Genomic DNA, 26,621 nt, shown 5'->3' with positions numbered 1-26,621 from the left:
TTAGCTATAGTTTGTCTTGTGCCAGTGCTTAAATGCCCAGAAGTGTGTGGTGTTGATGTGTTGTGATCTTTAATGCTGTGCTGATCTAGCTTTGACCTTTAAAAAAATCATTATTATTACTACCAGGAATTCAGTGGGATAATCTGCACCAGTCAACGGCACAAGGAGGATACATGACCTTTGGATGGATGTGCTGGATGATGTTCTTTGACTCCATTTTATATTTTGTAGGTGGCTGGTATTTCAGCAATATTATTCCTGGTAAGATCATAGGCTTGTTCTTATCTCATGTTTTTGAAGAAATTATTTAATATTATTCATCCATTCATATCTTCACAATGTAAACATTCAGTCACCATAGGAAGCACTTATTGTGGCATTGTCTTGGCTTTATGCAAATAAAACAAAAATATGTATTTTTCTGAGTTATGGTTCTGTTGTGCAAAACTGTCTGACTTTCTTTAGGGACTGGGAAGCAACATCTTCCTAAATACATAAATACCAACTAGTGCTAACTCATGGACTAGAATTTGTAGCCAGGCATGAAATATCTTTTGTTTGCTGATGGGTATGCCAAATATTTGGTAGAATTAGGAATTTATTGGATCATCACAGTAAAAGAGCTTAGTCTAGAAGCAAAACTTCCTGGAAAAGTGGTGAATCTCCTGTCAGTACCTGGGCTAAAATCCATGAACAACAGCATGTTTTGGGATCAAAAAAACTTCAGACAGCACAGTAACTGTATCTTGTTCCCAATCAGTCCACAGTCCAGTGTATCGAGAAAACAAATTGGTTTTCAAGTATATCTTCAGAAAGTAGTGGTGTGTTTATTTAAATTTTTTCATGAACCAAGTTTTATAAGTCTTATTGAGTTGGTTGATGTATTTTTAATCATGGCCTCATGCCTCAGTGTGTGTTTTACCTTTCCTCTGATGATTTACCTTTCCTCTGACTTGCTTATGTGGCTTTTTCTTCTGGCTACTTTGTATTTCTTTCTTTATTAAATTAAATTTTATTTTGCCTTGAAAGATAGAGGTGGGTGAAATGTGCAACTGAATTAAAAAAACTTCATCTTCAATTGACACTTGACCTTCAGTGTCAACATAATGACACTCCAAACAGAGAGAGTGTGTACTGTGTGATGGGTAAGTAATGTCTGAAAAGATCAGGCACTGCCAAAGGTTAGTTTATATACAGAACTGCGTTTTTGCCCTTTTTGTGTGTGTGCCCCAATTAGTGTTTCTTTTGGTGGCTGGTTTGTTTGCATTTTGCAGATATTAATGGAAGAAGTGGTGCAATGGACAATTTTTATAATAAAAAATATAGACTCTTTCACTTGGTAGGCTATTTGGTGCATTTTCTTCCCTATGGGTTACAAGATTATGTTAGGTCTATGATTCTGTTACGCTTTGAAGCTGATTTGGAAACAGGGTAAAGCATCACTGAGGCTTGATTATTTTATGGAAGGACCTGGTTTTATGGCCAAATAACTTTTTTTTTTTTTTTTTTGCGCTTTATTAACATTTTTAAATAGAAAAAATATTTGGGCTAATTAAATGGTTTAACCAACTCATTGTAAGCAATAATAGGACATTTATAGTCTACAAAAAGATGCAAAATGACTATAAGTTTTTCAACAGTTTATATCACAATTCTAACATAGGAAGATTTGGATTGAAGAACCAGTGGTATTTTCCCTTTACTGTTTCCTACTGGAAGAACCTGTGTGGTACAGAGAGAAGCAAGAGACATTATCTGAATTCTAACATGTTTTTCTTCAATGAAAACTTCCAAGAAAAAGGTTTGTAGTAATAGAATTTGAGCAATGGGTTTTTTTTCTGAATGGTGTGCTAGTCATAGTCAATCTGCTTTTATCATTGCTTGGTCCTGTATTATATATTTACATCTTATCTCTTTTTCTCTTTCATTATGTAGTATATACTATGACTATTATATTGTAACTGTTACATTTTGCTACCTCCTGAATGATTGATTCATTCTGTGAAAATTATTATACAGAAATATTTAAGAAAACTCTTTGAAAGATGTAAAATAAGTATCTCTTGGGTCATCCTGTCCCAGTGTACTGCCCCTTTGCTTTGTTTGGATCTTTTGGAATTCACTGAACCCTTTCATACTCTTACTGAATCTGAAACATGTTGGTCTTTATTAACTTTTTAAAAATTTCCTTCTTGTTTCAGTGGAAAAATGAACTTTGTTCATTTCTTTCCCTTCTTTTTCTAATCTTCCTCTTTGATAATCACTGTTCTTTCTGTCTCTGCTTCTTAGCCTTTTGTCTAGAAAGCTCTTATTGTAACTAATTTTTTATTGGCCTCCAATTTCACTGCTCTTCTATGTATGTTCACTTGCTTACAATTAATTCAGATTTTTTACCTTTTCCCCCCCTCCCCAGTCCCTTTAAGGATGTTCCCACATTTAGTTTATGTTTTGGAAATGAAGGAGTAAGTTACTCTCACCTGTATTCCAGCTTGGGCCTTAGAACAACATGATGGGTTGTTGTGCTTTTTTGGGACTTACAATATCTTAGAAATGATCCAGCTGTCTGTAGCATAAGTGAAGAAGCTGAACAACTCAGCAGTTGCTCAGGTGTCTCCTAGATTGGAGCAGGCTTCAAAATGTCTTGAAGTTCATTTTAAACCCTTGTGGAAAAACTTTTTGTATTAGTTTTGTCTGAATTTCTGCAATTTGGAACAACTTCATTTTGTTAAGACAATTGTGTTTGGTCCTTACATAAAATGAGGATTTCCAGAGTTTCCTTCTGGGTACGCCACATAATTTGCAGAAAACAGACTTCTCTGCCTGACCAGTTTTAGTGTGGTTTCTGGCTCAAATTCTTTAAGTGATTTCCTCATGTCATGTGGTTGATAGCAAATTGTGTGTGAATGCTAAAACTCTCTGCAGCAAAGGAGCTTGCTGTCCTTTAAAAGAATTGTGTGTCATTGTACTGACAATGAAATAAAAGCAGCCATGAAGAATTTTCTAGGAACAGCAAAGTGACTTTCTTCTAGGCAATTTCTTCACTTGTTCCATACAGCCCAGCTAAGGGCTGGTCCCAGAGGGAACATTTAGGAAATCAGAGGTGTGTGAGGGAAGAGCTGGGAGCACAGGTCCTGCCAGCTGGAACTGGAACTACAGCAGGGCTGGCAGTAACCAGGGTGCTGCATACCCACTTGGAGCTCCCCTTTGGAGAACTCCCAGGGTAATCAATTTAGTGCTTGCAAAGAACTTGGAGCTCTCCGTCTGTGTCTTTCCTGAGCTACATTGTCTGAGGCCCCTCTGCACTTGAATGGTTTTTTGTTAATTTAAAGAATGCAAATCTAGGAAACAGCAGAAAGGTACCTGGAAGAGAGGTGCATGGGTAGGAGATCTCAGCAATGTCACAACTGCTGGTAGTACCTTGCTAGCAAGTGACCTCAAGTTTAGAAAGAATTTTTGTCAGAAGCTTAAAATGGAGTGTGAAAGCGGCAAAACAACTTCTTCATTCACAGTGTAAACAAACCAATCTTTGAAATAATTATGTATTTTTAATTTATAATTTGATTTATCCGATTCAAGCACCTTATGTATAGGATAGTTCTCTGTTCTTGTAATGCTTGCATTTTATTTACATAAAAGTATTGCAAAGAATATAAATATAAGCCATAAATATCTTATATATATGTTTATTCATAAAGATAGTTCTCTCTTCTCATAATTCTCAGGCATAAAAGTTTGTTACTTTGGACTAACATTCCAGTCTGGCTTGCCTTTGCTTAGAAATAAAATAAACCAACTCACTTCCAGATCTCTAAGTAGTAATGAGTCAATAAAATAGTAAACATGAATAATGTAATGGGGCTGCTAGTTGACTGTGCTTGTGTTTGGAAAGTAGTGCAAACCTGACATGGAAAGGAAGGCAACTTCATTGGTGTCATATGGCATCTCAGTTTCCTGAGGATGTTACCTCACAGCTAGAAAGCTGCTGGATATCTGCTTGCCTTGAGCACTTTGAATTACACTTGGACTAGGCTGCTGCTCTGAATTGTTTCAGAGATCTGCTTTGTTTAGTTGACTGAGGGGAATTGAGAAGATTAACTGCCTGTGCCTGTGAATATTATGTCAATATTGTGTGCCTGAAACTGGATGACATATATGAAGTAGCTTATGCAGGTAGAATTTTCTAATGCTTAAGGGCATAAAAAATGATTCAAGTAATGTTTATAAGTATTTCTTTTACTAGGAATAAAATATAGTGCCTATTTTATGACTTTATCAAGACATATGTAGACATGCACATTACTTGGCATAACAAATGGGCCAAATTCTTAGCAAACATTAGTTGGTGTGATAAGTTTAATTTCAGTGTAGTTTATGTCAGTTCAGTCAATTTGAACATCTGTTCTAGGCTTTTGTAAATGGTAGGAGAAATTAAGTTATTTTTTTATTCCTTTTATGCACAAATGCATGCTTAGATTCAGCAACCTGCTTGTTCTGCTACTTTTCCCCACACAGACCCAGCACCTCAGGGCTGGAAAGTCCCTTGCACTGAAGGAGCCACCATCGGTGTTGTGCTGCTGTCCCTCACCAAAGAGCACTTGGATGGTCAGAAGGCGGCTGTCAAAGATCTCAACCTCACTTTCCATAAGGGCCAGATAACTGCACTCCTGGGACCTAATGGAGCTGGAAAGACAACGGTTATGTAAGCCTGACTTTTAATGCTGTTACTGTCCCCTCTGATCTCTGCTATGCTTTTTCAGTTTAAAATTCTGTGAACTATTTGCTATGCTTTCCCCCCCCCCCCCCCCCAGATAAATATTTGATAAACTGCTCAAAGCTCATGGAAAGTGGAGGTTTTATATCTATGATGAAAGGAATGTAATGAGTAGAGAACTGAGTCCTCTGTGCCACTTAAACCATGATGTGATATCTCAGGAACACCTTAAGTAGGACTTGGGCATGTCTGGTTGTGGAGTTGAACACATCTTGGAGTGTTCTTTTTTGGCAACCTATCACATAGAGAGCATGAAGTTTTATGGTGTTTTTGTCCCTAGAATTTGCAGAGGACTTCTTTCTTGGCAGTTGACCAGAAATGAAAGTAATGAAATGAAAAATTAACTTTCGAAATGTCTCAACTAAGAAGTTTGTTTCTACCTTTCTGTTAGCTATAATCAGCTTTCATTAATCCAGTGAAGCGGGGTGGGACCTACAGAATACCCATGTGAAGAAGGAAACAACCACTTGTTAGATTTGCTTGGGAAGAAAAAAAAGATTTGTCTCTGGAGGAGGAGAAGTTAGGAACTCTTGAGATCATGTACAAAAAAACAAAACAAAAAACCCATCAACAAACCAACCAACCAACCAAAAAGAAAAGCCAAACCCAAAAAGCCACCAAAACTAAAAAGCAGCTAAGCCCAAACCCAAAACATTAGTGATACTTCTATAACTATACTCGACTGAATTGGTGTTACTCTAAGGATGTTAAAACATGCCTCAGGATATCTAAGTGATGAGCTAATTGCAGGTTATCTTGCTGATTTTTTTTTTTCTTTTCTTATATCAGATCCCTGTTGACTGGTGTGTATCCACCAAGCTCTGGTACCATTATTGTTGATGGGAAGGACATCCGGACTGAGCTGGCTGCCATCAGGACAGAGCTGGGTGTCTGTCCCCAGTACGATGTCCTGTTCAACACGCTGACGGTACGAGAGCATCTCCTGCTTTATGGGTCAGTGAAGGCACCAGGGTGGACAAAGGAACAGTTGGATGAGCAAGTCAGTGGGTGAGTTTTCCTTCCGTTTCTTGAAAACTCTCAAGTAAAATGGTAATGACTGTTGCAAGCCACCCAAATAAAAAAGAGAAAATGCAAAACTTACAAGAAAAAAACAATGGAAACTGCAGGGTTTTGTGAGTTTTTGTCACATTTCATATTCTGAAATCATGACTTGAAAATAGATTTCCTAGTGTCTAACTATTACTCGAATATACTTGTTGAAGGAGCTGTCAATGTTTAAAAACCTGGTATACTGAACCATCAAATAATGATGTTTTCACTGGAGAGGAGGTGGTTAGCCTTGTAAAAGTTGCAGGGGTTCCACCTCATGCTGTCTGCCTCACCTCTATCCTTGATGGAGAAGCAGATAGAAAGAAAACTGCTGTGCTTGCCCCAAGTTTTTAAGTAAATAAACAAAATGACTTTATATATTTATTGTCCTGTATTCCTTCACCTGCAACAGAAGGAAGTTTAGAAAACCAGAAAATCCAGGTAAAGGCAGTGATTGCTACAATATTTTTAAAGCCACCTCATTTTCCTTTGCCAAATCCAGCCTTGAAATATTTTTAATAAATGATAGGGTTAAAAATGAAAAATGCAATAGCAAAAATAAGCCAGAGCTCTGACATGAACTGAGAGTATTTGCCACTTGTCAGGTTCTAAACAATTGCTAGTGTTTTTTTGCTGATACTTCTTCAATGCAGGACTAGATCTTAATTTTTCCTGGTGTATATTAAACTAACTAGTAAACTGTACAAGCTGAGATCTGGTGCATTAATAGCAAACTGCATTTATTCTACTTCAGAAATAAAAGGTGTGCTTTTCAAACAGTGTGGCTGTCTGAAGAGTTTGCATTTACCTTCTGATTCATGCTAGACTCTGTGAAGGGCTGGGCATTTCCATGCTTCAATGGAAACAAATGTCAGGTTGATGGGACTTCTCCTTAAGTGTACAATCAGGCATATCCAGAGGCATTTCTGGCAAAGTGGCTTTCCTTTTTGAGAGCAATCATAAAAGCCTGTTACTTTTAAATTTCAATCTGAACAAACTCAGATGTGGACACCATAGTCTCTCCAGAAACAACAGCAGGAATTCTCAAGAACTACAGAGAAAAAACAAACTTACTAAATGGTTTAAAATTGATGTGAAATAATATTCTGTATCTTAATGTACTTAGACTGCTGAATTGTAATTCTAGCAGCAGTCTGTCATGCTAATGGCACAGGAGAACACTCAAAACTCTGCAGGCCTTGCTACTAAGAAAAATGATTTTTAAAGGCAACAAATGCTTTAAAAGACTTCAGAGAAATTAGAAAAGCAACAAAAGAATTAAGCAAAAGCTTTTTATTAACTAAAAAAGCAGGTTTCTGAAGAGATTAAGAATAATTTTTCTCATTATATATCTACAGAACATTGAAATGTGTTTTTTTGAAAATTTGAAATTCTCTCAGGATAAATGGCATCATTTATTCACTCAGACTGCATATTCACTGAAATGATTCAGGAGTTTAGCTTAGGACTGTTAAGCCTTCTATGTCTTGCTTGCCAAGCTGATAGAAGGCTCTTAGGTCAGTGACTGTATGCTCAGTGTGATGAAAAATACGTTAAAGGCCTATAGTGTTGCCTTTATTAATCATGTTTCCATACCATTTCCATGCTCAGATGCAAGATCAGCATCTTGCAAGAGCAAGGGCCAAATTGGAAACATCTGTAAGATATCTCCCAGTCCTTAACATAGGAATTAGATTAGATTTTAATTAGATTAGATTTGATTAGATAGTATTATTCTACCCAGGGATCTCTTATCATTTTATTTCACAAAACTAGCAGTCTTTATAATTATTTAAAGGGACTATAATCTGTAATTTGCTGAAGTTGTTGGAAAAAATAGTATTAATTTTATTATCTTTAATTTAAAATTTTCCTTTACAATATTATTTAAAATCTGTGCATCTGAGGATGATAAGCATTTATGCTTTGTAGTAGATATTTTTTTTCCTATTTGTTTTTGTTATGAAAGTATATAATCAGACAGAGGTAGTGATTTTATTGCTTTCCATTTACAATGACTTTTCAGTACTTGTTCTCTGAGTGGACAGAATGTGACTAGAAAAGCATTTTCAAAATTGGTCCTGCTTCTGTATTCCTATTTCAGAGCTCTGGAAGATGTAGATTTATCCCAACATCAGTACAAACCTGTTGGAGCCCTTTCTGGGGGAATGAAAAGGAGGCTGTCAATTGCCATCTCCTTCATTGGAAACTCAAAGACAGTTGTTCTGGACGAGCCCACCAGTGGAGTAGATCCATGCTCTCGCCGTAGTATCTGGGATGTTCTTCTGAAGTACAAAGCTGGTACAAAGTTTATGCACATCATTTTCTTATTTTCTCAGAAGCTAAATACATTAATTTCTGAGGAAACATTAAGTTGATCTTGGTAACTTTAAGGCAAGTCAAATGGTATTACAAGAATTATCTGCTATTGCACAGAAAGATGTCCAATCTTAAAAAAGACTGAGCTTAGTCCTAAGCCCTATCCTGAAGTTTGTCACCTTTCTTCAGCTTATCAAAATTACTTTCTGGTTTCCATTTCCTATTTTGCATATACCTGTATATAGGTGCTTATATACTTCTAATTAAAATATATTCATTGTCAGTCTGCTACGCTAATTTTAAAATTGATTGTGGGAAGCAAACTCTTCAGCTAGTGAGCATTCAATTAGCTGTAATAACTCACATTGAGCGATCCATTGGAAGAGACACTGCTGTTATGCAATTTTAAGGAGTTTCTTAAGCTTTTAAAACTAGAGGTTCTAAAGCCTTAATAATGTTTGCTTTGTATAAAACAGGGCAAAGTAAGTTTAGAATTGAATCTAACTCAATTCATAGTTCTGACAGCATATTTTGTTTGCATCCTGTAGTTAAGATTTAGAAGAGTCCTGAAAATATGTTTGCCTAGGGCTAAAGGACCCTTGTGAGGGATTTCTCTAGAAGCCAGGTTTTGTAGACATGTACCAATCTTTGTTGTGCAGGTTGTACCCTGATTTTTACCACTCACCATCTTGATGAGGCCGAGGTGCTCAGTGATCGCATTGCCATCCTGCAGCATGGCCAGCTGAGGTGCTGTGGCTCTCCCTCTTATCTGAGGGAGACATATGGCCAGGGACACAGTCTAACACTCATAAAAAAGGTAAGTTAAAAATGTACGGTACTGAACTGGAGAGTGCCGGCCAAGTACATTTTAAGGGAGATGTATGTTCCTGCCAGGGAGTAATATGTTTAGTAATATGATTATTGGAGAACCACAAAACAGGTTTTTATCAGCTTCCTTGGTTGTTCTGGGTGGGTGGTATTATTATTGCTATTTAGATGAACAAAATGACATATTTGAAAATGGTGAGTGTCAGTATTTAGCTGAAAATGGGCTTGTCTCACTGTCCTTTATTCCTGGGAGGTAGTTTCTGTATCCCAGCTGTGATGCAGTTTCATCAGTGGAATTTTTCCTGCATGCATTCTAATAGTAAGACCAATACTTCTGGTAATATTTCATTTTTTCTGCATGATTATCTTTCTTTCTTCATAGCCCTCTGTGTTTGAAATCCAGGACCCTAAGCACATTGTTCAGGTCACTTCTCTGGTACAGACCCACATTCCAGAAGCCTTCTTGAAAGATAACAGTGGAACTGAGCTGACCTATGTGATCCCAGAAAGGGCAGATAAGACCTCTTTTAAAGGTCTTTTCCAAGATTTAGATCAAAACCTTCAGCATCTACATGTGACTGGCTATGGCATTTCTGACACAACTTTGGAAGAGGTACTTGTAGTTTTTCTGTGTAATGACATTTTCTTGGTTAGAGAATCTTGACAGTATTTTTTATTGCACAATTTCTTGTGAGAAGCACGTTTAAAAAAAAAACAAAACCCAAAACAAAAACAAGCAAGCAAACAAACAAACAAATCCTCCCAAATCAGGTAAAATCTATACTGTGAAGTTTTGCTTTGCTGTTAATTTCAGTACCCACTCTACTACGGCATATTTTTTTCTTTTAAGAATCTAATGTGAAGACTGATGAACTGTGTAACCCTTAAATGTTTTTTTTTTTTTTTTTCTGCATTAACTTAAGAGAAATGTAATGTGTCATTGACTTTATGAGAAGCAGTGTTGTCCTAAGCCCATAGCAAGCTTTGGGCTTTCAAGTCTGGTGATTCAGCTCAGGTGGCTTTTTGGACTGGAAAAAAAAAAAAAAAAAAAAGCTAAGAATACATTTCAACTTACTAGTTCTGAAGCTTAGGACTTAGACAAACTGTGTGATGAAATACCTAAAGAATATTTTCTATGTATACTGGGAGAGAAAGTGTTTGATATATGTCTATATAAACATATATACACACATATATGTACATGTATGTCTGTGCATATACTAAATGGATCAGAGGAAGAGAGTCTGTTATGCATCTACATAATTCTGAATTTAGCCCTGTATAAATAGCCATGTCAGTAAGAGGTTATTTCCCTTCCTTGGACTCTTTTTACCCTGTCTATAATTTCTAAATAACAAGATTCCCTAAACCACCACTATCCAAGTACTGTACTACAGAGCCTTTAGAAATAATTTTTTTCACTTCAAGTGATGATAGGAGACTAATGTGTCCTATCATACATAATTTATAAGTTTAATAAACATTTTATTTAATATTTAGTAAATTAGATTCCTGAGATACAATTCTATGAGGCAAATAAAAAATATTGAAAAGTTTTTATTTTCATATAGAAGATGGATTATGAACATGGTATAAGGAATAATATTGTTCACTGCCAAACATTGTAGATTTGGAGTAATGTATGTATTAAGAATACTTTTGGGTTACATCCCCATGAGATAACATAGGACTTTCCAGAACTGACATGTATAAAGTAAATGTGAAGTTGTCATGATGTGAGGAAGATTCCTCAATGAGCTGAATCTGTGACTCAGTTGAGAGGTTACTTTTAGCTGTTCTGTGAAGGGGAAGTTAAAAACGTCTTTAAATGTGATATTAGATATTAATGTATCATTCTTCAGCTTGAAGATTTAATGCATTAATTTGGGTTGATTTCTGTCATGTCTGCATCTCATCAGATGAGATTAGTTGTCATTACAACCTCAATTCTCTATTATCTTATCAAAAGCCCTTTGCATTGGGAACTAAAAGGATAGCACATAATAGCAGTATTCAAGCAATTCAATCGGGAAACAAAGAACTCTGGGCTTAAAGGAAGAAATGTATTATAATTTTTTTTATTCTCTTATACACTCACCATTATTCTTTTTATTCTGAGGGACACTCACACTCTCTAAAAATCGTGTTCACTGAGGGAAAATGGACTTCCATTCATATTTCAGAGGAATCTTGAAGTCCTAACAAATCAGTTTCTGACACCTTTAAAACTCACTAATATTATATTTGCTCAAATTTAGGCTTTAGATATCTTTTTCAACCATTTGTATTTGTGTATTCTATAATACCTGTAATCCGAAGTGTTGACAGAACCAAAAGGAGAATAGAAGGGTAATTAATTAAGTTAAGCGTATACTAAGAGCTCTCTGAAGGATGCTTTTTCACTTTCTGGCAACTCTGGAGATTTCAAAGCTTATTGCTTTCTTGCTGTTCTTTGAGGGGAGAACAAAACAGTTGTAACACCTTTTCGAAATAAGATGTGTCAAAATTTGTTAATTGAGTACTGCTTTTAAATTATTTTCTTTGAAATTACCTGAGAGTTTGCATCAAAACTTTCCAGGGAAAGGTATATACCTCCTTGAAATGATGTGCACCTTCTAGTGAGATTCAGGGTGCTCCAACACATTCTGGTGATGACACAGTCACATTAATGTATTTCACTGTAATATTGTCATTTGGCCAGACTTGTTTCCTCAAGAACAAAAAGTCCTTTTTGTCCTTGACAAGGACAAGTCCTTAGTCAGATAGAGACTTGCTAGTCAAAACAGAAATTAAAACAGTTTCAGAGAATTACAGAATTTCACAGAACATTCTGAACTGGAAGGGACCCAAAAGGGTCATCAAGTCCTGGTCTTAAGTGAATGGCCCACATGGGGATTGAACCACAACCTTGCTGTCATTAACACCATGCCCTGACCAACTGAGCAAGCAGCAATTGCTAAAGCATGTGGGGAAAGGATGCTCTGCTGAGGTCTAGAATACACCTTCATTTAAATGTAGCAAGAACATACTGTCTCTTTGTCATGATGTCTGATCCTGACTTTTCCATACCTGTGTGTTTCAGAGGGTACTCACTCTGTTAATAACATTTTTAGGCTAATACCACTTCTGCTCAGAATATCTGGTGCAACATCAGGTAAATTATCATGTCTTCTGTACAATGTAGTCCCTAATGATTCCCATTCTTAAGAGGATGTTGAAAACTGGATACCATGGGGAGGACTGGGCAATGCAGGTGGCCTTCTGCCTTTATAGCTGTATTAGAGTATGTGTCAATGAAGCTACAACAGACAGAGGATGTATTTAAAAAGCATTTGGTGGGTTTGTTTATTTTTTTTAGGGTATAACTACATCCTCTCTACAGTGACTTAATGAGATTAAATAAGAAAATGTGTCTGCAGCTGTTTTGGCACTGAAGTAAACATATGCAGGCAATGTTTTGTAGTGTAGGCATTGTCCTAACCACAGATGTGTAGTTACTTTGTGGTTTCACCAAGTGGTTGACGCACCTGAAGGACAGGATGCCATCTGGAGGGAGCTAGACAGGATCAAGATTGGGCCTGTGGGAATCTCATGAGGTCCAACAAGACCAAGTGCTGGTGCTGCACCTGGGTCTGGGCAACCCCCAGTACCAACACAGGCTGGGGATGAACAGACCAAGGGCAGCCCTGGCCAGAAGGACTTGGGGGTGCTGGTGGATGAGAGGCTGGATATGACCCAGCCATGGGCACTTACAGCCCAGAGAGCCAACCATGTTCTGGGCTGCATCCAAAGCAGTGCGGCCAGCAGGGGAGGGAGGGGATTCTGCCCCTCTGCTCTGCTCTGCTCTGGTGAGACCCCACCTGCAGTGCTGCAGCCAGCTCTGGGAGCCCCAGCTCACGAGGGACAGGGAACTGTTGGAGTGAGTGCAGAGGAGGCCACCAAGGTGAACAGATGGATGGAGAACCTCTCCCTTAAGGAAAGGCTGAGAGAGTTAGGATTGTTCAGCTGGAGGAGGAGAAGACTTTGAGGTGACCTAATTGTGACCTTGTAGTATCTGAAGGGAGCCTATGGGAGGGAGAGGGACTTTTTACAAGAGCATGCAGTGACAGGACAAAGGGGAGTAGGTTTAAATTAGACATTAGGAATAAATTATGTTTTGTGATGGTGGTGAGGCAGTGTATCAGGTTGTCCAGAGACGCTGTGCATCTCCCATCCTTGGAAGTGTTCAAGACTAGGCTGCATGGAGTTTTGAGGAATCTGGGCCATTGGAACGTGCTCTTGTCCATGGCAGAGGGATTGAAACTAGATGATCTTAAAGGTCCCTTCAAACACAGGGCATTCAGTGATTCTGCGATTCAGTTGTTGCAGTTTAGTTTGGTTTGCTTGACAGAATTGGTGTTCAGAGCCACCAGCAAGCAAGTCCAAGATAACAAATTAGAATGTGGCTTTAGACTGTCAGGATCTGCCTCCAGGGTGTAATACAGAAATACCAGGCCAGAAATTTCTGGTCTTGCAGTTGTTAATGGCCAAAGTTGTTCCCTGAAAGCTGGCAGGTAACAAGTGCAATCAATAACCACTGTTAAATGGCAATTATATTGACTAAGCAAAATATGTAACAGTTAGACCTTAGAAAGTCAAGAAATATCTTTTAAGAGCTATAAAATACTTCACATTGACTGGTTTTTATTGTCTATTGTATGAGCTCCTTGGAAACAAGGAATTTTTTGTTATAGCTGAGATCAGGTTCTTTTGTGGGAAGAAATAAATGGTTTCTTAATGATTTCTGAAAGTTGCACTGTGGGTATAATCTGTCTTGCAGCTCAACCCAAACAGAAAGGAAAGAGCAAAAGAAAACTTTCATCAAGACAAAGAAAAAAATTGGTTGTTCTTTTTCTGTTTAATTTGAGATGATCATGGTACCTGTATTTTCTGTAAATTTTTATTTTTTTTACTTGAGGTTCTTAGATCACTGTTTAAATTGCAGTTCAGGTTAAGATAAGAAAATGTTAATTGTGTTTTTAGTTTGAGCTTACAAGAAGTGGGGAGTGTGTGAATAAGGCTCACTATGAAAGCTTCTGCAAGGCTGAGGTACAGATAAATGAAATGCATATCTGTGAAATTCAAAGGGCTTTATTTGGACAGAACTGTGAAACAAGTTTAAGGAAAAAATAGTAGGTTGAACACAAATCCAAATCTGTTTGGCAAAGTGTATATACCATTTAAATAGACCTCATGATTATGAAGTTGGTGAATTCTGCTGGGTTTTTATAATTTTAAGTGCCTTCTGACATGCATTCCCCTACTTTAGAAAAATCAAACCTTTCAATTTCAATCTAGTGCATATTTTTAGATTGTTGCTTTTATTAGAAAGTAATTTCAGTTTTTCTCATGGTGATTTTAGGTAACAGAATCCTATCATCTCTACCCAATTTGGCGCATGCATACTAATGTTTTGCTACAAAACAGACATTGTTGCACAGTCCTCTCTGCAGTATCAGTTTTACAAGACTTTGTTCACCTCGGCTGTCTGTGATGATTGCCTTGTCCTTTCAATATCTTTCTGTAACGTCGTTGTCCATGTGTTTGCACATATCTAGGAACGTTTCCTGAGTGTCCCTAGACACTCTGAATTCCCTGGAATCTGTAGGTTCTCAGCTCTGTAGGATTTTGTACATTAGATTTAGGTGTTCTAGTACAACTAGAGCTCTTTGGTAACCGTTCTAGTTGTGCCCATAGATTTCTAGCTGGAGCATCAGAAAAGAGTTGAGCTGTTTCCTTGGTAGAAACTGCAATAACTGAGTTCCTACACATACCAAGGCTTAGAAGCATAAAAGGTCAATCAAGGCCAGACAGTCTACTGAAAAATCTTTGCAGATAGTAGTGTTCATAGGTCAGCAATGTTTTGCATGGGTGTTTTTGCATCTATTGACATTTATTTCATTTCCTTTATCCGCAAGATTTTAACTGAAGAGCTTGACTAACTTTATAGTCATATTCCAGCAAGGTGTTTACAGCAGTCAGTAGTAATTTCTGACAGTCTGGATGGTTTAGGATATATATATATATATATATATATATATATAAAATAGTTTTAGAAAATAGATTCTAAATTACTTTTTTCTACTTTCATGAAAGGTTTTTCTGAGGCTGCTGCAGGAGTCAGAGAAGATGCCCTATGTTCCACAGGCAACACACCTGGACCATACAGGTGGTGCTGAATCAGTCTGTAAGTAAAAATTTTGTGCCTTCTGAAGCAATTAGATGTATAAAGATCAAAAACACAAATGTAAGCATGCACGAAGTTCCCAAAGGTGAGGAATGCACAAGCAAATGGAGAATGCTTCTTGCTACCATCTGGTAATTTCTTTTTTGTGTGTTTGCCTTGAGAAGTAGTTTTTATGTCTCCCTTCACAGTCATCTTCCTACCCTTTTGTGTACACATGCATTCTCTCACTGCAGCAGCATTGACTTACTGCTTTGTGCCAGTCCCTGGAAACTAATTATCCTCATGTCTCATACTGAAAATGGATATTACAGACATATCCCACAGATATAAAATCTCTGCACTCTAAGAAAAGTACATTCATGTTCATCCACATACAATTCAAAAGAAGAAATAAAAAGCTGGTTCCCCTTGTAGTAGGAGATCATGCATCTTCTTAAGTGGCATGTTATTTTAGGTTCCTTTACATCTTGTTTTAAGGAAAAACCCTTCATACTTTCACTTTTTCTGTCCTGCAAGCCTGGGAGGAGGTTCTTGCAAACGGTTCTGAAAATTCAGGAAGATTTTTCTCTTTTAAAAATTCTCGCCATAAGAAGAATCACTAATCGTCACTAATGGTCATAAGGTGATGTCATTACAAAATCCAAGACTCAAGTTCTCTAATGTCAGTACCCATCAAGTTGATGAATGTTTTCACATTGGTTCTGGGATTTTCATGCTTCTATACTTGCCATGTTTCTTTATATTTGAAGTTTGACATTTAGATTATAGTTTTCTTTGGTTAGATGTCAAGCACTTTGTTCTATGTGCAGTACTTTTCATTATGCTTTTATAAAGTACAGGCACAGGGAAGTCCTGATCTGTGGACCTTTAATGTTACTGCAACAGAAATAACAATTTTCAGCCAAGCTTTCTTTATTTGTTAAGATAAATTCAATTGAATCTGCCAGTAATAAGTAATCATTGCCAATAATGGTGGTCTAAGGTGAGACCTTTTCTCACAAAGTGCAAGCTTGAATAGATGACTTTTTCTAGAGGGTGTGTTAGCTGGGCTATTCCATCTGGAATCAGTGAAGATATAAGTGTATAAAACTAAAACAACCTCACTAAGCAAATAAAATTGCCACTTTTGTCAGTGGTGAGAATGAGCCTTCTATTCAAAACACAATTTTGAATATCCCTTATTTTATAGCAGTCAATTTATTTATTCAAGACTCAGCTAGGACATCTGAACTAGTTTCAAATCATAAAATCTGTCTTCTCCACATTGCATTTTCATTAAAGAGTAAGATTTACAGTTCCTAAAGTAATGAATACAGTATATTCCACTGAAGAACTTGATATACTTTCCCATCTGCATCTCAAAATGTATAAAGTAGTATTTGTTTAAGTTATTACATTAATAAAGAATTGAGTAATCAGAGACTGTATTTTTTTCACTCTGATAAATTATAGCAAGAATATGTGATGATAATGCCATTTCTTTGGGGATGAGAGTACTGGAAAATTGTCATTCATTGCAGATGACTGTCATTCATCATTAAGGACAGTTGTGAAGTGTAGGCATAAGGGATCTGGGAAATGGTCATGAAAGGTATCCATCATTGTCAAAGCTAACCAGAATACTCCATGGGTGATAGCTTGACTTGTATAACTTTGTCTTTGAAAGCAGGTTCAAAGACAGTCAAACTTTCTTTTGTCAAAGTGGTCACATGAATTTTCAAAACCCCTTAGAGCAAGCAGCTGGGATTATTGAGGAGATCACAGGATGCTGCTATTTGATTTGTAAAAGAGTTTAGGCTAGAAGAGATGCTTTCACAAAGCACAGATCTGAGCTCAAGCAGGGGTGTTGGCTATCCTTTAATGCTGCTGAGCTCTTGAGGTGTCAGGATTGTGCAGAAATCAAAATGTTGTCTAATGTCTCCTGGGCTAGGAGGCATAGCAGAGAGGTGTGTATGTCTCTTCTTAAATGAATCTGCAGAAAATCAGTACACGATTTAGGCTGACCACCAATGCCAAAAACATGCAAGAGACATTATTTCAGCAAAATATGACAGTATCTCACTGAAGTCAGAGCTGAGATAATTTCTAGTTATATTTTACAGTGTCTTAGTGTACTCTGATTGGAATTGAGTTCAATTTCTTCATGTATGGTGCTGTGTTTTGGGTTTGTGACTGAAACAGTGTTGATAACACGCCACTGTTTTAGCTATCACTGTGTAGTATTTGCGGTGCCAAGGTGCTCTCTTTTCCCATGCTCTCTTTTCCCATGTTCCTTACTTATGAGTAAGCTGAGGATGGGAAAGAGGGTGTGAGGGGACACAACCTGGACAGATGAGCTAAATTGACCAGAGAGTTATTTATTGTCACAGAGTACCATTCTTGGCAACAAAAGCTTTTTTGAGGAGGTAGCTGTTGCTACCAGTGGCTGAGCATGTCTACTTGTGGAAGGTGGTGAATGATTGCCTTTGCATTATCTGGGTTGGATTTTTTTGGTTTTAGTTGGTTTGTTTGTTTCTGGTTTATTTTTCCACCTTTTTCCTTTACTGCTGAAACTGCCTGTATCCTGACCAACAATTTTTCTCACTTTCTCTTTTCCTATTCTCTTCCCCATCCTACTGGAGGAGGGGGAGTATGGGCAAGCAGCTGTTTGGTGATTGGCTGCTGCTTAAAATCAGCAATGAAAATAATGTAAAATAAACTCAGAACTATTTGAGCATTTCCAAATGCAAATATTATAGGTAAGTAGTGGTCCATTAGTTAAATTAATTGTAACAGTTTTAATATTGGTAATTTTAAAGATGCAAAGCACACTGTGTTATATAGTAGTTTGTTTCCATTGTGAATGGTTTTCTCAAAATTTTTAGTTTTATTCCAATGAAAAAACCTTAGACTAAAACTCACCTTTTTGTGAAAACAGTTAAAATTTTGTTTTTAACTCAGGGATTATTGTGTATGCAGACATAGTACATGGATATATTGTAATACAATCATGCATTATTAATTTATACATAGTTGGAATACACGGTAGTTATTGTTTTGTAGGTGTATACAGGGCAGGCAGAGAAATGGTTAGACTGAGCTTGCAATGCCTGTTTGACAAGACCATTGAAGCCAAATAGCCTAGAGAAAATGGAGAAACCAACTCTATGGAGGACAATAAAATTATCATAAACCACAGTAGGCAGTATATATACAGAAATAATCAGGAGAGCTAAGAGCAACTCCAAAAGGTGAGTAGCCAAAATAATCTGAACACATGCAAAAGCAGGTAATAGGATAGTGAGCGGTCTCATTGGCTCATTCAGGGACCAATATTGTTGAATGAAGATACTCAGATGTTTTGCTGGAGAGCCAAATTATTTAATTTTGTAGCATTCATTGTCTTAGAAATTTCTGGGAGATACCAGCTTTGGCTCTAGTCCCTTCTGGCAGTAAAATACTGTTGGAACCCTTGAGGTAAAATGAAACTGAATTGTAGAAAATTCAAAATTTATTCATTATATTTTTGCACACAGTAATTAATAACATTTGAATTTTCCTGCCATATAATGTTACAGAGACTTGCAATAGGTTTTAAATAGCCAAAGAATGGTTATTAATGGATGTATAATATGAAGAGCTATAGTAACACTAGTGCTATTAAAGCTTATATGCCTCTGGACTTCTTGGATAAGTTATCCTCTGAAAGGATGGGTGTGGAAGCATAATTACTTTTTAATGTTGCTTAACCCTTTCCCTGAAGCAACTGGTGTTAGCCATTTTGAACCATATTGGGCCAAATGTGACTTTGCTCCTGTTAGGATTGTTGAGATGAACAATATACAGTACTCATTAAGCTCAGCTAAAAGCTAATTTACTATGAAATTGTAGCTGACAAAAAGCAGTTGTTAATAGTGAAATATCAGAATGAAGAGCTTTTGTGAATTTCACCTGTGTTTCAACTCTGCATTTTAATTGTCTTCATGACTGATGCTGAAGAAAACATAACCTTGCTGATGAAAAAGAAAGACAACTGCTAAAAGGTGATAAGTGAGACCAGTCCTTAGAATTGAGTTAGATCACTTGAAAAGCTGAATCCATTTTAAATAAAGGTTATTTTAATTAAGCCAAATGCTAGACATGTCTGTGTAATGGGGAGTAATATCCTGGAAAACACTGACTCTGAGTTATCTGCTGATCCTGGTTGAGAAGCATTTTAAGACAGCTAAGGTGATTTATATTTGAGCTGAATGTACAAAACGATGCAAAGAGGTAATTTTGACTATCCATTCAAAATTGATGAGACTGATGCTAGAATACTAGTACAACCTTTTTTGTCCAAATATTTAAGTTTGAATTACTTTAGGGAGAAATTGAGAATTCAGAAAGTGAGCAGAGAAGAATTAATATTTGGAAGTTGGCAGTGAAGTCCTTATAAATGCACTATCAGGGCTCCTCTGATGTAGTTTATCAAAAATAAGATAGAGAAGTGGTTTGTTTAAAGATCCTTTTTTTTTTTTTTTTTTTTAATGCATGGAGAATACTGTCTGTTAAAGTATAATTCTACCTTTTATTTGAGCAGAAGAGAGAAATGAAACAAAGGAAGCAAAAAGTAAGCAAATAGATGTAATCTAAAGACAGGAAAGAGTTAATTAGCAGTTGGAGTTATTCTACCCAAGGAAGTGTATTGCTTCTCCTGGTGCATTTGGCACAAGACTTGGGTCTTCACAGAAAATATGCTATAGTAAAGGGTGTTATTGATTTCTGCACATGAGCAGCAGAGTGGAATTTGATGTCTTTTGGTAGGTGATTAAGTGGTTTCTTCTATTCTTAAATAGTATATTTTAATACCCTATGACAAATTGAATTCACTGTAATTGCAAAAAAAAAGGGCTTGACAATGATTTTTAAAATATCCTTGAAGTTATTTTTTAACATCCATTTTTAAATGGAGCTCAGTTCTTTGAATTCCCTGTAAGATTAGCATAAAAGAACCTAGGAATTATTTCAATACTCCACCTTGCAAAATATACCTTGATTTATGAGAAGAATATTGTAGACACGAAGCATCGGTGTCTCTGTTTAGAAGTAACTATTTCAGAGACATGAGTGTAGGTTAACCCTACCTGCCTTCCCACACCTCATATTCTACAGAAACTATTATTTCTCTCCCTCATAATATGGGGTCTATGTGTTGAACAAAATTTTCACTTAGATTATCAACACAAAGTCATACATATGGTGTCAGAAAGTATTTGTTGCTAATAGCTAGTCTTTAGGTTTTACATGGAAAGTAATTTCTGATGGTTTCTTGCCTTGCTTGGGCTTACAAGTGGAGTGTATATTTTATAGATTTTTTGTGTTTGTGTATATATATTTTTACAGATGAAGAAAGTGTGTGTGTATGTACACACATGCACACAAGTGTTTTAAAACAGTTTTGCTTTATTAATGTTGTTGTGCTAGCAACACAGATATTTGAACTTCAATTATATAGAGTAGTGTAAATGACCAATTTTTTAAAGAAATGCTTATGAAGAGTAAGTTGCTTACTTTTCATTCTGAAACAGAACATTGCTTAGGGAAGGGGCTTCATGAAATCTTCCTACCGTCTTGCGTCATTTATTGAGTAAATACCCTAGGTATATAGAAGGTGTACTATGCCACTTAGTTGGGCTAGTAAGACACTGAGGCTGATGCTTCTATATGAAGCTAGATTTTCACCTGTCCAGTTCCTTCTCAAAAGTATTTCCTTTGGTGAAATTGTTGTCTCTGCTCTGTTGCTAAAACATTCCTTTTGTGCACCAAAAGCCCACAAAGACTTTAGCAATATTCACACTTTTTTTTTCTCGATAATAGCAACATTCTGCAGTGCTACATGGATTTTGTTTGGTTTTTTGTTTGTTTGATTGTTTTCCTGAAAACTAAAATACCACTAGTTTAGGAGTTACAGGGACAACATGTACAGTAGCTTCAGTGTGAAGGGCAGTATGTAGAGCACTTAGGACTGCCCTTTTTTTTTGCCAGCTTTTTATATGGTAAACTTGTTATAAGGTGATGCAAGATTTATATTACACTGTTGCTAGCCAATTCCTCATTTGAAATATAAGTGGGACTTCATGATAATAGACCTGGTGTTGGACTTCTGTATAGGTGGAAATTTTTAGTCATGTAATTTTTTTTTTTTTCTATCTGTCTCTAGGTCTATTTTACAGTTTATTCAGGTTACCATATTCATTGGAGACATTAGAAAAAATGAAGCCGTTGTTTCTGCTAATCCAGATCCTTGAAGCTTTTAATACTACTATTTATGAGATACCTGAATGCCTGATGAATGAGATTATTCATCAAACACATTTTTCAATTGTTTGCTATAGCTTCAGGTCTGAATAAAACATGCCTCCTGCAGAACATTCAGTTTTGAATTGTTTCCCTGCACAAACTTTGATATGATTTTTTTATTAATAGAATAACTCCAGTAGAGATGTGGTCTAAAAATATTCCTGATTGTGGGAGCTGCAGTATTTTAGAGCAAGTACTTTGTTTGCATTAAGGTAATACTTGCAAAAATTCTGAGAGTTAAAGTGAGTCAGAATGTCCTTGTCTGTCATGGTGAAATCTGGGCCCTGCTGAAGTTGTTTCCTCTGTTTAATGTCTGAGTTTCCTCTGAGCAATTCCAAGAGGCTTCTTCCAGAGTGCTGTACACAGCGTTTTCAAAGACCACTCATGCAAACTGAGCAGCTGCATGACAGAAGCCATGTGCAGTCCAACAATGGACAGTTGTTATTTGAAAGTTCCCTTTCTGGCAGTAACCTGTGGGAAGTGTTTGAGAACACCTGGTTTGAATATATAGTTCTTTCTTCTGTTGCTCTATTTAATCTGTCTAATTGGAAATGCTAAGATACTTAGCATTAAGTCTCACACATAATGTTATGGGAAGTGGTAAAGCAAAATTCAGATTTTCTTGCTGTCCGTCCCTTTCACCAGTTTTTCACCAAACACAGCAAAAGTATTGTGGGTTGTAGCCCTATTGTCTGCATCAGATTCAATCTTGAAATGTTGTAACTTGAGTCTACAGGTTGAATTCAGTGGGTTAAATTATAACAGCTTTCTGAGTATTGATTTACAGTTCTAGAAAGAAGAGGAACCAACCTCAATAATTGTGCTGCTTATTGTCATAAGAGCATATATTCTAGTGTACAAGATGTATCTGATGATTGTTTGCCTGTGCATGCACAAATGTATTCTTTCTCTTGGCCAAGTCTGACATAGATATGATACATATGAAATGAATTGGGATATTTTTTGCAATTCTGACAGTTTGTGCTTTTCTTCTACTGTTGTACCTTCAAAAAGTACAGAAGGTGAAACTAAGCTTCCATTTTGTAGCCACGGTCTGTGCTTGTTTTACAGCTCTTCCTTTACTTGTCTCCTCCTCCATGTGGCAATTCACAGCAGGTGCATCACTGCAGGGGAGATAGTACTGCAATAAAAGGGTATCTATTTGCAAAATTATCTCCTGGAAATTGAAATTAGCATAGTTGTTAATGTTACAAGTTAACCACGCAGAAACTCAAAATCAGGGACTTAAAGTTTTCAAATCTGCAGTAATTTTCTTTTCCAAGACATGATAGCCTGTCTACTTGACTGAATATTTGGGTTTTTTGTTTTGTGTTTTCATTTTTGTTTTGTTTTGGGTTTGGTTTTTTTTGTTTTCTTGGTTTTTTTTTTCAAAGAGTATTCCCATCCCATAACTATGAAGTTGTCCTGGCCGCAGTAGAGTTCACCACACAATTCTAATAAAAATTCTTGGTGTTTGATTCCAACTTCTTTTTCAGCATAGTTTAAGCTGATAAAAATCCTAGCTAGGATGAAGATATATAAATTATGGCAAAGCAGGAAAAAACATGGAAATGTAACAAAAGAGATTGTTTTAGGCATCACAAATATAGAAAGAGTTGAAACCCTCTATTTCTGAATGATTGGAATGGTGCATGCAGCAGTGTGTCCTCCTATTCCACCAGGCCCAGACCAGCTTAGGTGGCCATTCACCAGATTAGCTTGGCTGCCAGTGTAGCAACTGTGTTTGGCTCTCCATGGTGTCTGTAGGGTGATGGATAGGAAGACAGCACCATTGTTTCCCATTTCTTTATGCTCAGGTACTGACTGTGTTCTTATGGCTGGAGAAGGCGAAGATAGAGAGTATTTTGCACTAGAAAATTAATTCCCTTCATTGAAAGTAATGACAGTGCTTTTCTAATGTGGAAGTGTTACATTCCCAAATAAATATACGCTCCGTCAAGTTTCTGCTATGGCTACATTCCTGCCCATTTCCACACTAGTAAAAAAACAAGGGGTGTTTTGACACCAGCTCGCACTTGAGCAGCAACAAGGGTGTTGTTTTTTCCTAGCTGCTGTGGTAGCTATTATTGTTTATCGTATGAGCCACGGTGCCTTGGAAACCCAGTCTAAAGTCATGCCCTGTTGTTTCAGACAACCTACGGATTAATAGTAAGAATAAAAAACCCAGGTCCTTACCACCTCTGACAGCTTGCAGTCTAGTCTTAAAACTGAATGCAATGAGTAGATAAAACAGAAAAACAGGTTTGTGAAGGCAAGATTATAAAGCAGGTCCAAAAATTAAAAGCAGAGGTCTCAGATCATTGTCTTTCTGACTATTTTAGTTATTTGCTAAATGCCATTTGGACTTTCTTGCTTCCTCAAATTTACATTTAGAGTGTGGTTGTAATGCACATCTGCTTTAAAGTTTTTATCTACTACCACATATATGGTGCATGGTGTGGCACTTTTACTTTTAGAAGATTTTCTGTTACTTAATAGGATTGATGACAAAGGTTAATTGTCTTTTTGTATTGATATGAGATTGAGTATTCTTGCATTAAAGAGAGGGTTAAAACGATCAGGAAATTCTGTAGGCATGTGAGTATTAGTTACATGTTAACTGAAGAGGCTGGCTTACCTTCTTTCTGTCTTGAATGGGCATTTCAGATACCTAAATTCATATTTCATATAAGTAGTTGTGATTGTGAACATGTAAAGGAAGAGAAAACTAGAATATAATTTTAGTTGTAATCTACTTTGTATAATTGTGAAGAAATATTTTGCTTGCTTTCAGTGGTGCTCATCTCTTCATCTATTGTTCATACTTCTAGTATGCTCTAACTTTGAGAAAGTGCAAGTTCTTGAAATTCAATTAATTAAAGGATGGTATTCATAATGTGAATGAGGCTATGCTATGCCTCGAGACAAAATAAAGTTGTATTCTTTTTTACACTTAAAATCTGTTCTGACTGTTTTGTAGATCTTTGCAGCAGCATAGAGTGGTGGTGGTTGGATGTCGAGAAAGTAGATTCAGGTAGGGACTCTGATCAAGTTCACCTAGTAAACTCTACAAAAGTTGGAGAGTTTGGGGGACAGGTATAGTAATTTGCTGCATTTAATGAGCTCTTGAGAATCTAGGTGATGTACTGTATTCAGGTTATTTTGAGAGCTATCTTGTTGAACAACCTAATGTATTCTCTTCAACTGGGTTATTCAGTACTCAAAAATTAGTCCTAATTTTAATTATTTTCCAGTCCGCTAGTTACCTATCCAAAAACTATCCCATGGTAGGGTTAAGGTTCAAAAGGAGTAGAGTATTTTAGATTGCTTGAAGTGTTTGTATGAGTCATATTTCATGTGATACTTTAAGCTGAAAATTCTCTGTTTTAACAGTTCCTCCTCTCCCAACAAAATAATAAAAAAAGAGTGGAGTTCATGTTTTGGTTAACAAATTTACAGAATCAGAATCACTTAGGTAGGAAAAGACCTCTGAGATCATGAAATCCAGCCTATGACCTAACACCACCATATCAACTAGACCATGGCTCTGAGTGCCACATCCAGTCTTTTCTTAAACTCCTCCAGGGCAGTCACTCCTCAACCTCCTTGGGCAGCCTGTTCCAATGTTGCATCACACTTTCTGTGAAGAAATTCTTCCTAATGTCTGACCTAAACCTCACCTAGTGCGGCTTAAGACTCCTCTTGTCCTGTCACTGGTTTCTTGGGAGAAGAGACTGACCCCAACCTGGCTACAGCCATCTTTCAGGGAGTTGAAGAGCATGGCAAGGTCCCCCCTGAGCCTCCTTTTCTGCAGGCTAAGTAACCCCAGATCCTTCAGCCACTTTGCATAAAACTTCTGCTCCAGGGCCTTCATCAGATTCATTGTCCTTCTTTGGACACATATTTTCCATTGCCACTTAATTATGTGCCTTTTGTAATTTGTGCAATGCGTTTACACCCTGTGGCAAACCTAAATGAAAATCTTGGCTGCAAAGAGTGATGTCCAGGATCAAATGCTCTTGCTTAGATACACCTCTGTTACTGCTTGAATAACAACACAGCAAGTAAGAATAAAGAAAATTATTTTATAGATGAGGGCTTTTTGCTCTCTAACACCTGGATGTTTTTACTTTTCTTTTGCAGAAACCCACTTTACACTTCTGTCTTTCATTTAACTAGTGCAAGTCAGATATATCTCCTTCCAATGTGTCAAGTGTGATGGTACTGTAAAGTGTTTCTCCCTCTAAGATTTAAGTGCAATTGTATCTTGCCGGTTCTTCACCCCCTTATACATTGCTGGGAGTACATAATTCCTACTCTGTTTAGGCCTGATTTTAGGATGTATTTCTTTTAAATGCAGTGATAAGCTTGAAAGGAGTTTGCCCCATTCTTTTCCTAAGCTTTTTGTGTACAAATGAACTTTTGTTCATACCCCTTATTCTAGGAAATAAAAAATAATAAAGAGCTTAAAGAGGCTCCTTTATGAGTTTGCTGGTAGTTCTTCTAGGGACAGGTTTTTAGATTGTGAGATTTGGGTGTTGGAGTTTCTTCAATGAGAGTATGCAGCACATTTTTCTGGTCACCCTGGTTCTTGATTTTTCAGTAGGAATCAGATGTATTGTTCACACTGTCCTTTCAGTGGTCTTCAGTGTGATAAAATATTAAGCGTGTCAGATTTTGAACAAGAATAACATCTTAGATAAAGGAAGGAAATTGTCTAATCGGTCAACTGTCTGGCTTGAGGAAAAGGGCTTGGGAGATCTGAGTTGTGAAGGGAGTTCTTTATGAGGTTGGAGAGTGACAGACACCAATTCCTTGGCTTTAAAACATGTTAATTCTACTGATGAATTCTACGATTTCCTAGATCTCTATTACTCTGTCTCAAAGGTCTTCAGGCCTATGCAGAATCCTATTTTGGGATCTGGCACTCAGAATGTAAAGCCAAATTTTTAATTAAAACCCTACATATTTTGCCTTCAAAAATGTTACTTAATTAGTTTAATCAATATGTATGGAGCAGGGAGAAACTCTTACAGAGGAAATTCTTAAAATGGAAACAATTTGAAGCAGTGTTTTAGAAGAAATATTCACAATGCCTAAAATTAA

At 36.8% G+C, this 26,621-nt stretch overlaps 1 protein-coding gene across 1 annotated transcript in view; it reads left to right on the top strand.

Moving 5' to 3' along the window:
* Nucleotides 1–26,621, top strand: part of ABCA13 (ATP binding cassette subfamily A member 13) — a 171,639-nt gene that overhangs the window by 68,947 nt on the left and 76,071 nt on the right. The window contains exons 29-38 of the mRNA XM_041475876.1: nt 127–261; nt 1,664–1,805; nt 3,198–3,227; nt 4,547–4,699; nt 5,561–5,779; nt 7,926–8,122; nt 8,800–8,957; nt 9,351–9,581; nt 13,991–14,056; nt 15,104–15,194. Coding sequence (XP_041331810.1) covers nt 127–261; nt 1,664–1,805; nt 3,198–3,227; nt 4,547–4,699; nt 5,561–5,779; nt 7,926–8,122; nt 8,800–8,957; nt 9,351–9,581; nt 13,991–14,056; nt 15,104–15,194 — 1,422 coding nt within the window. The remainder of the gene's footprint in view (nt 1–126; nt 262–1,663; nt 1,806–3,197; nt 3,228–4,546; nt 4,700–5,560; nt 5,780–7,925; nt 8,123–8,799; nt 8,958–9,350; nt 9,582–13,990; nt 14,057–15,103; nt 15,195–26,621) is intronic.

The sequence above is a fragment of the Pyrgilauda ruficollis genome, unplaced genomic scaffold (assembly GCF_017590135.1).
Source record: "Pyrgilauda ruficollis isolate IOZ18807 unplaced genomic scaffold, ASM1759013v1 scaffold37, whole genome shotgun sequence".
NCBI classification, from domain to species: Eukaryota; Metazoa; Chordata; class Aves; order Passeriformes; family Passeridae; genus Pyrgilauda; species Pyrgilauda ruficollis.
This window is presented reverse-complemented; position numbering and strand designations above follow the sequence as displayed.